The 15,215-nt window shown below is 36.5% G+C and overlaps 1 protein-coding gene across 1 annotated transcript; it reads left to right on the forward strand.

The window, feature by feature from the left end:
• Nucleotides 1–2,081: 2,081 nt before the first annotated feature.
• Nucleotides 2,082–3,649, forward strand: Agtr1 (angiotensin II receptor type 1). Its single transcript, XM_057757155.1, has one exon. The coding sequence runs from the start codon at nucleotides 2,082–2,084 to the stop codon at nucleotides 3,159–3,161; it is 1,080 nt and encodes a 359-aa protein (XP_057613138.1). The 3' UTR covers nucleotides 3,162–3,649.
• Nucleotides 3,650–15,215: the final 11,566 nt, after the last annotated feature.

Consider the following 15,215-nt stretch of genomic DNA (forward strand, 5'->3'; position numbering starts at 1 on the left):
AATTAATCCCTACTAAGGTATGAATGACTACTAGCCCATAAGAGTTTTATGATATACTCGACTTTCATAAAGAATATTTATCTAAAAATCTAATGAAATTATACTTTTAGATTGGCATAAGTTCCAGAACTATAATGAAAGCAAAACAAAGGGAATTCCACCTGACTGAGAAATAATTATGCTTATTTCCCTCAGAGTCATGGGTTCTGTCAAATAATTTTTCCTTACAACTTGTACTGTTTTGTAAACCACACATCTATGGCTTTTTTGCCCATTGTTTTCATTTTCCTGTCAATATTGTCAAGTTGACACTGTATTTTTTCTATGAGACTCCATGAACAAGAGCATAAATTATAGCTGATGAAACCTATTTTTAGAAACACTCAGAATATCTCAACCACTTGCCATTTTCTCATGCATTGTCTAATAACCTAACCTTCATTAGCCAAGTGGGGAGAATATGCCAAGATCCTCAAAGTGTCAAAACACATGTCCAAAGTTCCAAGACCACTTGGAGAAGTTGAGAAGACAGAAAATATGACACATGGAGTAGGATATGCTTATATGTAATTGATAAAAATCAGTTAAAGGAGGAAGAGGTTTAAATTATATAAAGCTGAATGCAAAGGGAAAGATAATGGGGGTGGAACTAGACACATAAAGAGGGACAATAGCTTTAACTACCAGAAATATAAAATAATCTCTTTTCCTCTAGACTATTATCCCCTCAAATCCAGCAACTGAAGTTTCCTGCTTTGTACTTTGATAGACAAGAGTGTGGATGCCAAACACATCTATAATGGGAAGAACAATAGAACCATATCCCCATTCTTTTTCTTCCCCAGGGTACACTGTCATATCACAATGCACTGCCAAATGCTTGTAGGAATCTGATTATGCCATCATGACAGAACCTGGGTAATTAACACCATTGCCTGTCAGGTTACCCTCACCTCAGAGAACTCCTGTTCCACACCTTGCTATGCTACTCTTACAGAGTATCAATGTTTCCGGTGGATTTACATAAACAGAATGTATGGAATTTTAAAATCACATAAGTAAACAGCTTGAGTTTTGATCTTGTAAAATGTTGGGAAAATATCCACAAAAGTCTCTTGGAACTCCTTCCCAAGGATCTAAACATCTGATTACAATAAACAACTGTCCTCCAATTCTTACTAGAGATATGTCTTGGAAATAATTCTAGCCTAACCTGTTCATTTGACACTCTTACTACCCAAATAGCAAATTAAATAAATAGTTAACTTCAGCATGAAGTCCAGAAAAAGACACTAGGAATGAAAGTCCAAAAAGGTCTTTTGGTAGATTGAGTTAGGAATTTAAAAAATAAATAGTTTCATCCTAAAGCAGCCTGGAAAACCATGGAAGGAATTCTATTTCCCAAAACACTGAACCCTTCTTACTACCTCTTTTAAATCTATTCCCACAGTGAGCAACAGCAGCTGACTACATAAGGAAGAATGCCAAGCAAAGATTGAGAGATGAAATAAATTGGTTAAAGAATAAGATATATATGCACCACACTCTTAAGGTAAAAGATCTGTTAATCAGACCTGCTCAGCCCAGTAACAGCTAACAAGTCATTCAAATAGTTAATTTAAGCCGGGCGGTGGTGGCGCACGCCTTTAATCCTAGCACTCGGGAGGCAGAGGCAGGCGGATCGCTGTGAGTTCGAGACCAGCCTGGTCTACAAGAGCTAGTTCCAGGACAGGCTCCAAAACCACAGAGAAACCCTGTCTCGAAAAACCAAAAAAAAAAAAAAAAAAAAAAAAAAAAAAAAAAAAAAAAAAAAAAAAAAAATCAAATAGTTAATTTAGTTTGGTAGTTATTTCCAATGCTTAGATTGTTTGTTATAAGGCAACTTGGAAACTAAAATTTACCAACCTACAGAGATTTATGATCTAATATTTTTTCAAAGACTAAAGGTGAATTACTGAAGTTGTGATTGATAATTAATATTATTTTTTACAACAGAAACTTCAATTTTTAAAAATAAATCTTTGTTTTCTCCAGGTGTGTCTTGAATAGTGTCTGAGAACAGCTCACTCCAAAGGAGCAACATGATTCTTAACTCCTCTAATGAAGATGGAATTAAAAGAATCCAAGATGACTGTCCCAAGGCTGGCAGGCACAACTACATTTTTGTCATGATCCCTACTCTCTACAGCATAATCTTCGTGGTGGGAATATTTGGAAACAGCTTGGTGGTGATTGTCATTTACTTTTACATGAAGCTGAAGAATGTGGCCAGCGTTTTTCTTCTGAATCTTGCCCTGGCTGATTTATGCTTTTTATTGACTTTGCCACTGTGGGCAGTCTATACCGCTATGGAATATCGCTGGCCCTTTGGCAATCACCTATGTAAGATCGCTTCAGCCAGTGTCAGTTTCAACCTCTATGCCAGTGTGTTCCTGCTCACCTGTCTCAGCATTGATCGCTACCTGGCCATTGTCCACCCAATGAAGTCTCGACTCCGCCGCACGATGCTGGTGGCCAAAGTTACCTGCATCATCATCTGGCTTCTGGCTGGCTTGGCCAGTTTGCCGGTAGTCATTCACAGAAATGTATTTTTCATTGAGAACACCAATATCACAGTTTGTGCTTTCCATTATGAATCTCAGAATTCAACACTCCCCATTGGGCTGGGCCTGACCAAGAACATTCTGGGATTCCTGTTCCCTTTTCTGATCATTCTCACCAGCTATACTCTAATTTGGAAAGCCCTAAAGAAGGCTTATGACATTCAGAAGAACAAGCAGAGAAATGACGACATCTTTAGGATAATTATGGCGATCGTGCTTTTCTTTTTCTTTTCCTGGGTTCCCCATCAAATATTCACTTTTCTGGATGTGCTCATTCAGCTGGGTGTCATCCGCAACTGTAAAATCGCTGACATCGTGGATACTGCCATGCCTATCACCATCTGCATAGCTTATTTTAACAATTGCCTGAATCCTTTGTTTTATGGCTTTCTGGGGAAAAAATTTAAAAACTATTTCCTTCAGCTTCTGAAATATATTCCCCCAAAGGCCAAGTCCCAGTCAAGCCTGTCGACAAAAGTGAGCACTCTTTCCTACCGCCCTTCAGATAACATGAGCTCATCAGTCAAGAAGCCTGCATCTTGTTTTGAGGTAGAGTGAAGGGTTCAAAGCCTGCTAGTGAAGTGGTGCCCTGAGAGAAGAAGCCAGAGCAGCATTTGGTTAGACAGCTCACTACAAAAGGAATCTCCAGCTCTTTCAACATTAAAGCAGATAAGTACAGATTTGGTGGACTGTACATGTTCTCTGAAGTGCTAAACAAAATCTTTCTTTCCCTTTAAGACAAATAGGAGCGAAACTACTGTTCACCACCTTTCTCATCGACTGGATAATAACTGCTCTAAGGACATTTCAGAAACTAAGTGACTATTGATTTTGAAAAAACATGTGTTGGCAGAAAAGCAATGTTTCCTGTCTCCCCTCATTCTGTTACTTTTGATTTCCACATAAAAGTTTTTAGAATATGTTAAATCTGTAGACAGACAAAAAGGAGATGGGAGTTCAGTAGTTCCAAGGGACAGAAAAACTTTCCATCTACTAAAGACTATGACATCATTGTTCCTAAGATTTGTTAGGCCGTAGTCACCAAGTTTCAAAACTTTTTGTGGAGTTCAACTAGAAGTTTGAGAATCCATACTGCCCAAACAGTGCCTACAAAACAGCTTACCTATATAATGGTGTTATAGCAGTCATACACCAAAGATCCATGTGTGATTCTGTCTCAGGGGTATGTGTTCCATAGGCAGACCAGTTTTATTACACATCTAAGAACTGTATAGTCTTTGTTAAGCAGATTTGTCATAAAATATGTCTTACTGTTCTAAAAATGTACATATTCTATGTGTATATGTAAAATTATATTTCTAATTTGTTGTTAGATTAAAATCTAGAAAACATACTTATTTTGAAATAAATTTATCATTAATGTATTTAATCACTACTTAAAATATACATTGATTTATTTTTAATTAAATCATTAGTAAAGATGAATATTATTTTGTTTGATTTAATTATAATTTAATATGTGTAGTTATAAATTTTAAACATTTTTATCACAATTATTTATTTTAGGGCACACATACACTATAGCACACATGTGGACTTCAGGGGATAACTTGAGGAAATCAGTTTTGTCTGTCTGCATGTGGGTTCCCTGGATTCAACTTTAATCATCAGTGTTGGAGACAAGAACTTTTAACCAATGAGCCATTTCAGTAGATACTATATATTTTTAAATCTCACTTTTGAAAAGATCTAAAAGAAAGCACTTCATTATAATCAATAACATGAAATAAACACATCCTTTGGAAATTTTCAAAGTTATTCTGTATAACAGAATACTTTATGTTCTTTATAATATAAAATAATACATTATTTTACCTATAATTTTTAATATTGAGATTTGACTCATTTGTACATGAACACTGTAAGAAATTTAGGAGAGATACAAAAATGATAAAATAAAAGTCTTATTCAGTATTACAATGCAAACAAAAAATTGAATATGTTAACATTTCAATTCTATTACTTCTGATAGTCTATGCTCAGGTACATACGTAAATTATTACACTGAATCATAATAAGCGTAGATCTATATGTATTTCACTCAGGATATAGCACAGTTGCTTTCTATCCTAATATATTTTCTCAATCATTGTGTATTTGATTGTTTTCAAATAAAGACATACTTTCATGTTGTGAGCTAATCACCAAATTGAAACCTTTTTTCAGCATTTTTAGTTTAACTAATATGAACTTTCAAGAACATGGATATGCCAGATTTCTCATCCTCTTGTGTAAATGAGTATAAATAATATCTAGTTGTAGACATTACTCAGTCTCTTCTTTCTGTGGGAACTCCCTCAGCCAATAACCTTTAAGATTCCAGCCTACTTTGAGTGTGGTCTCATGTACTATAAACACAGACAAAAAGTGTGTGCAGGTCTCTTGGCTACTGGATTTAATTCTAGCTCCCGTGCATGCAGAAGGCTGCATATTGCTACCCTTTCTGTAAGTTTATTCCCAAATATAAACCTTCGTTATACTCCATTCTAGGCTATTGTGAACTCTTCTGGAGGACAGCAAATTGGAGCCCACATGGCCAGATTCCACGTCATTGCTGGGCCCTGCCTAGAACTCCACAACCACCCCCAACCATCTATGGCCTATTCCACTCCATACAGCTAAACTACCCCACTAGTGCACAGCACAATATTTTGCTGGCCAGCCGCGTGGTGACTTAGCATTTCCCACGGACCACGCCCCCATGTGCCTTGGTTCTGCCTACAATGCAACTGACTTACTGCAGCCCACAGTTTTTTGCCGATACTCCTCCACAGGTTTCTCTGGCTTCTACCAGGCCTACTCTGATCAGTCTTAGCTCTGACCACAGGGTCAGGGGATGCTTTGGCTTGTGTTCCCAGTTCAATCTGTGTTATTGACCTGGTCAGTCAATAACCCTATGACTCGCTATTGCCTGCAAGCTCTGTGTTCCTTGATATTTAGCCCAACTCAAACCTTCTCCATATAAGGATGTGCTGCTCTTAAGTAATTAAATTTGTTAGTAATTAAGTCTTAGGTAACTCAGGTAACTGTTCTCAGACCTGCCTTACTTCAAGAATCAGGAAGAAGAATTGAACCATATCCTAAGGTAATGCAAAGCCCAAGAGAACACTTTAGTGACTTTTTCAAAGGTTATCTAAAACTGTACAAATAGGGGTAGCAGATCAAAGAGCTAGATGAGTACTTATTGAATCTCTGGCTTTTGAAAATGCCAACTTATAGTGGAAAAAGATTCTTGGCCCTTTAAAGGTCAGATCAGCAGCAATGGATGAATGGATTCTACACAGTAAATGTTGAATCATTTGACTATAATACTGAGGTATGGGTAAGAGAAACAAATTCCAAATGTATAAAGAGATATCAAAATACCAAATGTTTGAATTGTGGTAGAATAGGATATCTGAAAATGGATTGTAGACTAATGTTTCTTCTGGGTATGACAAAAACAGATGGTCTTAAACTTCTAAATAATGTAGAAGATGCAGCAAAGACCAACATTGGACCAATGAATGTAGATCAATAAGAGACAAACAATGCAACCTGTTACCATTGGGAAATTCCTTGGGGAGCCTCTCACAGGCCCCCAGGTCAAACATGATCCAGTAATTTCCAGTCACTGTGCAGGACATATCACCCTAGGAAAGTGAAATTATCCAGTGCCTTTGTTAAAACAACAAAACAACAACAACAACAACACTGCTCTGGATGATAAAATAAACAAGGAGGATGAATCAAAAATTTCAATAGTAAATAAAAAACTTATATTTTGATAGACTTTTATAAATATTCAAAAAACAAAGCTGAGAGTATGTATGAATAAACAAAAATGTAATTAAAGAATTACTGGACACAGGTACAGGTATGACTATTATTATTCTATAATAGTGGCACCTGAATTGGCATTTTCAGGAGACAAATGTTTAGTTCCTAGTAATTAGAACCCAATCTCAAGTAAAACAATGCATGAGATAGGTTAACTGCATAGGATCAGAAAGACAAAGAAGGCTGAGGCCACATGTGGCTAATATACTAGTGAAACTATGAGGTTATGTAGCAATGAAGTACCCAGATTAACATTCCTGCAGTCTGAGAAATAGATCATAAACCAGCTCATGTTTCTGGAAATTATATAATAAGCTACTATAAAAAAAAAACAGCCATCAACCATTCAGGCTGTTCAAAAACACAAAACAGCTAGCAAACCTTCAGAAGTAGCAATGGTCCTAACTTTAAAATGGTTAATTAAGGAATCAACATGGAGTAAAAAATGGCCTTTAACAGAGGAGAAACTGTAGGCTTTAGAACAGCTGGTACAAGAGCAAATAGATGCTCAGAATGTTGAATAATCAACCAGCCCTTGGAATTCTCCTGTATTTGTTATTAAAAAGAAATCTGGAAAATGGAGAATAGTAACAGATCTAAGATCTGTTAATAAGGTGATTCAGTCAATGGACTCTCTATAATCTGGAATTCTTTTGCCTTTCTTATTGCTTAAATGATGGACTCTTGTAGTTATTGATTTAAAAGATTGCTTCTTCATTACACATTTGCATAAAAACACAGAAAAATTTGCCTTCATAGTGCCTAATTATGGTAATTATCAGCCTGCTAAAAATATCAATGGAAGATTCTCCTATATGGAATTTAAATAGCTCCATCCTGTGCAAATATTTTATTGTAAATCAGTCATTAGAAATGATACATAAGCTGTTTCTTAAATCTATAGATTGCCATCATATGGATAACATTTTACTATCTGATTCAAATGTAGTTATTTAGAAAGAATGTTCAATAAAAGAAACAAAGAAAAGGAAGACAAAAGTTTGAAGAAGTAAAAAAGTTTCACTTTGTTGGTGATTACAAATTTCTCCTGATAAAATATAAAGAGGAGATTCTATCAATTATCTAGTTTATAAAATAGGTTTACAGATAATTAGAACATAAAAAGCACAAGAGAGATTGTGGACTCTTAAGAATTTTCAAAGATTATTATGAGACATTTTCAGGCTATGATCCACTTCTGAGATAACACCATATCTAATAATTCATTTAAACAAAACATTAAATGAGAACAAAGACTTGAAGAGTTCCAGGGAATTAATAGCTAAAGCTGAGAAATAGTCAACTTTTATTTAAGAAAAATTGCAAGAGAAACATGTGGCTCATGTGGGTCTGAATCTTCAGGGTATTCTGGTCATATTACCCTTCAAATATTTCCCTCCAGAAAGTTTAATGCAGAGGAAAGATTATCTTAGAATGGATCATTTTGCCATATAAACTAAGTAAAAAATTAAAATCTTATTTGGAAAAAATCTCTGAATTAAATATAAAAGGAAAATTAAGACTTTGTCAATTATCAGAAATAGACCCAGCAGAGATTATAATACCTTATACTATAATAAAATTTAAAAATTATGGGAAGACAATGAACCCTCGTGAAGAGGTTGTGATGTGGGAGTCCCCTCTGTGTGCCGTGATTACCATTAATGAATAAAGAAAACTGCCATGAGCTGTTGATAGGACAGATAGACCAGTTGATGTTACTAGGTAGGTGGGGAAGACAGAACCGAATGCTGGGAGAAAGAAGGGCAGAGTCCAAGAGATGCTATGGAGCCCCCACCAGAGTCAGACATGCCAGAACTTTGCTGGTAGGCCATGACCTGACAGCGATATACATATTAATAGAAATGGGTTAAGTTAAGATGTAAGAGTTAGCCAATAAGAAGCTAGAGGTAATGGGCCAAGCAGTAACTTAACTGTGTGATTATTTTGCTTGGCCAGGATGAACAAGCAGAGATTCCTTGCAAGAATTTTGTACTAATTTTTAAAGAGAGATTAATAGCAACTATCCCAAAAGCGACAGAATTAACCTTATAGATAAAGTGAATTGGATCCTTCCCCACTTTGCATAAGACACATCAATAACTGGAGTCCCTACATTCTGTAATCATACAAATAAATAAGGAAAGGAAGGTTACAAATCAGAAGGTTTAAGTAAAGTATAACAAAGCCTTATTGATATGCTATTTTCATTGTACTAAGGGATTTTTAAAGAGCATCTCAATATAGTTACTGATTCACAATATGGAGAAAGAGTTGTTTGGCATATTGAAACAGCTGAATTTATACCAGATAATACAGAATTTATTTCATTATTTCATTACTTATTCAGAAATAGGCATTTTGCCATATACATAACACATCTCTGTCCCATGTGGGTCCTCTAAAACAAGGTAATGCAAAGATCGATCAATTATTGATTGGAAATTGCAGGCCTCAGAATTTCATAAAAAGAATCATGTCTATAGCAAAGGTTTATAAAAGGAATTTTTTGTTAGATGGCAACAAACTAAGGAGACTATAAAGATGTATCCTACTTGTTTTTTATATAACCAAACATGACCACTTGCAGGAAGTAACCTAAAGGGTATTCAAAGTAATAAAGTTTGGCATAAGGATGTGTTCCATTTTGTAGAATTTGTAAAATTATTATACACCACACCATTGGCATCTATTCAGGTTTTCAATGGGAAGCTGCTTTGGGTTTGGAAAAGGTTAATTTGGTAATCACATATTTATTAGAAGTTATGCCTGTCATGGGTATACCTGCACAAATAAAGATAGATAAAGATAAATAAAGATAGATGAAGATAGATAAAGCATAAATCTCTAAGAAAACGAAATACTTTTTTGCTTATATAGTATAAAGCATATTACAGGTTTCCCACACAATTCTACTGGTCAGGAAGTTATAGAAAGATCAAAATAAACTATAAAGGATATATTAAACAAAATAAAAGGGATGAAATATACCCTCAGAAATAGATTGCATAATGCTTTATTAACCTTGAATTTTCTTAATGGTATTGAACAAGGAACAATGGCAGCAGAGAGAGATTGGATAAAAAAAAAAAAACACTTCGGAATTGTAACAGTGGGTGTATTTCAAGGATGGTTTGATCTCAGAAAAGAAACCAGGAGATGTGCTACATTGGGGAGGGGGGTTCACTCTTGTTTCCACAGGAGAAGAAAAGCTATGGATACCATCAAAATTAATAAAGATTCAGTTTGTAAAGAGAAACTTCTTTATTAAGTGAAATTATAGCTCATCCGCAGATGTAACAATCTTACAGGTGGTCAAGAAAACTCATAAATATTGAGGCAGAGTTCTGTTCTTATCTTTGCAAGTAAATACCCATCTTCAAAAAGTGGAGAGACCTTGGGCATCTAGATTCTTAAAGAGGGAAAGATAACTATCCAGAAAGAATAATCAAGAAAAAAGAAATCTGACTTAGGATATCCATATCCCCTGCAGAGTAAGATCATATTTCCATACATATAATAGTTATCATTCACTGAAATTCAAAGCTGGCTTTGGAGTGGGATGGTGGCTATCATTCCCTAAATGCAAGCAAGTTGTTAAAAAATCAGAGTTTCTGTATCATATCAGGAACTAAGTGGTGTGAGATATAAAGAAGAAAATCTAGGACTACTAGTATCAAAACTCTGCTTTCACAAAAGTTTGCTTTTCCTCATATCTATTTTTTCTCTATGGTACCTTTCATTGAGTATATGTCTATATGAAAATGTTTAAGTTTTCCACAACGAAAAATAAATTTTCTTTCAGTAGTCTTTGAAGTTTTCAGGAAGAAGATGAGGCCATACAACAATGATTCCACCTCGTTAATAAGATGTCATTGTGTTGTTAGCACCACTCAGTTTTGGGTTGCAAACTGCTCAAGATGTTTCCAACTTAGATAAATAAGATGGTGCACTTTTTTACAATGTTCTAGCCAGAACTTCAAATGAGAATTTCAGAAAAGTCCTACTGACTACTCAGAGGCCAAACAGTAATCTTGAAACTTAACCATCATTTTAGTTTTTACAGGATTCCATAAAAGTAAAATTGCCCCCATGATAGCTGGAAGTAATTCTAGAATAATGTCTGCTCTCCCAACAATGTTTATCTACAGGGTTATTGATATCTATTAGACATTGGTTATAAGTGGTATAGGGTTGGGGTAGAAATTAAGTAATCTCAGGAATCTCTTTTGATAAAGAAAAGAAGGGGATGGGATAGGATAGTAGGTAGATTAGGTTGTGAACTATTATTTATAAACAATTTAGATTTGTATATATTCTTGTATATTGATATAAATTCAAATTATATTTGTTATATTGTGCCAGCCCTCCTTAGCCTTATTCCCTAGAGTTGTAGGAGGCTGTTTGTTGGTTCCCAGATGCTCAGCCCTGAAATAATCACACAGACACCATATTATTTAAGTCACTGCTTGGCCCATAAGCTCTAGTTTCTTATTTGCTAACTCTTAGACCTTAATTTAACCCATCTCCGTTAATCTGTGGATCACCATCAGGTCATGACCTACAGGACAAGGTTTCAGTGTATCTGTCTCTAGCAGCAGTTCCATGGCTTCTCTCTGACTCTGCCTCCTATTCTCAGCGTTCAATTTAGTTTCCCCCAAGCTCTGTTCCCCTATAGTTCTGCTATAGGACCAAAGAAGTTCCTGTATTAACCAATAATATTCCCAACATACAGAGGGGAATCCCATATCACCTCCTCGTTTTTATTTAAATGAAAAGGAAGATTTTAACTTAGGCATAATAAAATTACATATAACAAGACAGATATCAAACAAGAATTATAGTTACAAAATTTATATCTATTTTATCTTTTATCATAACTAAGGAAAACTATAATTATAACATATATTCTTCAACTCCATCAAAGACTCCTGAATTATATAATATTACCAAAGTAAACAGGAAGTACTTCCAAAACTCTAGAAATGAGAGAGACATCTCACTACCAATCTTCAGCCACAGGCCCATAGAATCCAGCAGACTTTTCCATGAAGCAGGTAATTTCAAAGACACTTCCACGTATTTTGGCAGTTTCTCAGTCACTTTCTTCTGTGTTCTGCAGAATGTCTAGCAGACTCTTTCATGAAGCAGGAACCCCAAAGAATTGTCTCACATTTAGGCAAGATCAGAAGTCATTTCACTGTGGGTCCTGCAAGTCCAGTTCAGCAAGAGCAGTTTCTTGCCCAAATAGCTAACCAATACTATAAGGAGCCTCTTCACTGCATATCTTCCCTTGAAGTAATTGGTGATGCCAGGAACAGATGTGTCTCACTGTCATGAAAAGTCCATACTTCTTAAAACAGTTTAAATGCCATATTCTGAAGGTCTCTGTGCATCTGAAATATATCTCTATATATCTAGAAAACCTAAGTAACATGACTACAAGCTTGAGTATTATAGATATTTCTCTATTGGCCTATATTTCTTAATTATACATTACATTTTTAAATGAGCTACACAAACACAATACCTTAATCAAAAGCAGAAATGCATATAGCAACATTGACCTTAAATTTGTATCAATAAACCAAGATCCATACCATTTCAAACCTCTATATATAACCCACTTTAAATGTAAACAAATAGTTATAAACAATATTTGAGAATATAGGCATAGTTCTCTCCAAACTGCTTCTTGCTGTTTATTAGGCAAAGTAATTTTGAGGGGTGTTTAATGCATCCATTCAGCAGGTCTTGGTCAATCAAACCACATTAGTTTGGAAGTATTCCACAGGTTCTCATCCTCTGTGGAATCAAAAAAACCTGTTTTCGAAAGAAACATATCCATAGACCCATATTCTGAAGTCAGTATATCTGCAAGATATATATGTTGGTTACTTAGCTCCTTCACAGTCAAAAAATTTGAAGAAAACACAATATTATTCATTATCCAGACTCTTTGTGCATCAAACATCTTTCTGTGGCTTATTTACCTTTACTTCTTTTAACCTATGTCTCTCTGTACTCTGCCACTTTAAAGACTTTATTTTTTTAACTGTCTATATTCTTTTTCTTCTATCTCCCAGCCTATGTGTATTTATCCAAAACTGTGGCCAATTTAGAGGTCTTTTCCATCTGAATTTGTCTTTATTGTGTGTTTATTATTATTATCTGACAGACCAGAAGTGCTTCTTAAAATGCTAAGCCCTTCTTGTGAACTTTTTTTTCAGTGGTTTTATTTATTTTTTTTTTGTTTTTTTTATTAATTAATTTATTTAATTATTAAAGATTTCTGCCTCTTCCCCGCCACCACCTCCCATTCCCTCCCCCTCCCCCAATCAAGTCTTCCTTCCTCCTCAGCCCAAAGAGCAAGCAGGTTTCTCTGCCCTGTGGGAGGTCCAAGGACCACCCACCTCCATCCAGGTCTATTAAGGTGAGCATCCAAACTACCTGGGCTCCCACAAAGCCATTACGTGCAATAGGATCAAGAACCCATTGCCATTGTTCTTCAGTTCTAAGTAGTCCTCATTGTCCATTATGTTCAGCGAGACCGGTTTTGTCCCATGCTTTTTCAGTCCCCGGCCAGCTGGCCTTGGTGAGTTCCCGATAGAACATCCCCATTGCCTCAGTGTGTGGGTGCACCCCTCGCAGTCCTGAGTTCCTTGCTCGTGCTCACTCTCCTTCTGTTCCTCCTTTGGATCGTGAGACTTCAGTCCAGTGCTCCAATGTTGGTCTCTGTCTCTGTCTTCTTTCATCGCCTGATGAAGGTTAATATTCAGGGGGATGCTTATATGTTTTTCTTTGGGTTCACCTTCTTATTTAGCTTCTCTAGAATCATGAATTATAGTCTCAATGTCCTTTATTTATGGCTAGAAACCAAATATGAGTGAGTACATCCCATGTTCCTCTTTTTGGGTCTGGCTTACCTCACTCAGGATAGTGAACTGGAAGTCAATCTGTAGAAGAATGAAAATAGATCCATATCTATCACCATGCACAAAACTCAAGTCCAAATGGATTAAAGACCTCAATATCAGTCCAAACACACTGAACCTGATAGAAGAGAAAGTGGGAAGTACTCTACAACAAATGGGCACAGGAGAACACTTCCTACGTATAACCCCAGCAGCACAAACACTAAGGACATCATTGAATAAATGGGACCTCCTGAGACTGAGAAGCTTCTGTAAAGCAAAGGACACTGTCACTAAGACAGAAAGGCAACCCACTGACTGGGAGAAGATCTTCACCAACCCCGCAACTGACAAAGGTCTGATATCCAAAATATACAAAGAACTCAAGAAATTAGACCGTAAAAGGTTAATCAATCCAATTATAAAATGGGGCACTGAGCTGAACAGAGACTTTTCAACAGAAGAAGTTCAAATGGCCAAAAGACACTTAAGATCGTGCTCAACTTCCTTAGCAATCAGGGAAATGCAAATCAAGACAACATTAAGATACCATCTTACACCGGTCAGAATGGCTAAAATCAAAAACACCAATGATAGCCTCTGCTGGAGAGGTTGTGGAGAAAGGGGCACTCTCATCCATTGCTGGTGGGAATGCAAACTTGTGCAACCACTTTGGAAAGCAGTGTGGCAGTTTCTCAGGAAAGTCGGGTTCAACCTACCTCTCGACCCAGCAATACCACTATTGGGAATATACCCAAGAGATGCCCAAACATACAACAAAAGTATATGCTCAACTATGTTCATAGCAGCATTGTTTGTAATAGCCAGAACCTGGAAACAACCTAGATGTCCTTCAATGGAAGAATGGATGAAGAAAGTATGGAATATATACATATTAGAGTACTACTCAGCAGTAAAAAACAATGACTCCTTCTTGTGAACTTAAGCAGTGCCATTGCTAGGGGAAATATAGCACTGCCTGCTTTCACCCAGCACAGCAGGGCGGAGCTGTTCACTGCCTATGAGAGTCATATATAATGCCCTATTTTTAGGCACACAGCCAGTCTACGCTGCCATTAAGCAAATGGTAGCAGTTTTGCTCAGAGACCCAATTTCAATTCTTGACCTCCTGAAAGAGCCAGAGGTTCCATTGGCAGAATGGCCCAGAAAGGTGACATTTCAAAACTGTAGCTTTTTCTGCTACTACTGAATCAGGAAACCTCTCTTAAAGGAGTCACTAAGAGGGATAGTCAATGCCAACATCTCCCCCATTTAGGGGTTTCCCATCTACAAATATCAGCTTTATTTAGTATTTCAGAAGAGCCATTTACCCCAAAAACTTCAAAGTGGGAAGGGTAGTGACTGTAAGCAAAATCAACAGGCCTTGTTGCTTCCAGGTGGGGAAGGTTTATAGCCATAAAGGCCATCTTAATGGTGTCCATCAAATAAGATGAGGCTTGTAATCCCCTTACATTTCTAGGTGTCTTGGTGAAGGATACCTTAGGGGTAGATGATGGAAGGGTTGAGGTATGTAAATTTGAGGTATATCCAGGCATGTCCTCCAAGGGCATTAGCTTGGAAGTAGGCCCCAGTATCCACGATGTGTCCTCAGGAAGTATCTCCATTCGAAAATGAATATAAGGCCATGATCATATCCCTGTTGGTATAGCCTTAATTCCCACATCTTCCCACATAACCAGGATAGGTACCTTTTCTTCCCGTGATCTGTAAACCTTAATATCAGAGGGTTACATCTAAATTGAGTGCATCTTCCATATAGGAAGCTTCAGGATAGGGGTACCTAGGAGACACTGGAGATCATTATATCTCCATGTTGTTTTATCTAATGTCCAGTACC

The sequence above is a fragment of the Chionomys nivalis genome, chromosome 24, assembly GCF_950005125.1.
Source record: "Chionomys nivalis chromosome 24, mChiNiv1.1, whole genome shotgun sequence".
Taxonomy (NCBI): Eukaryota; Metazoa; Chordata; class Mammalia; order Rodentia; family Cricetidae; genus Chionomys; species Chionomys nivalis.

Bases quoted from the DNA above. Each gene is read 5' to 3' on its own strand.
- Agtr1 (XM_057757155.1), top strand. From the start codon at position 2,082: ATGATTCTTAACTCCTCTAATGAAGATGGAATTAAAAGAATCCAAGAT.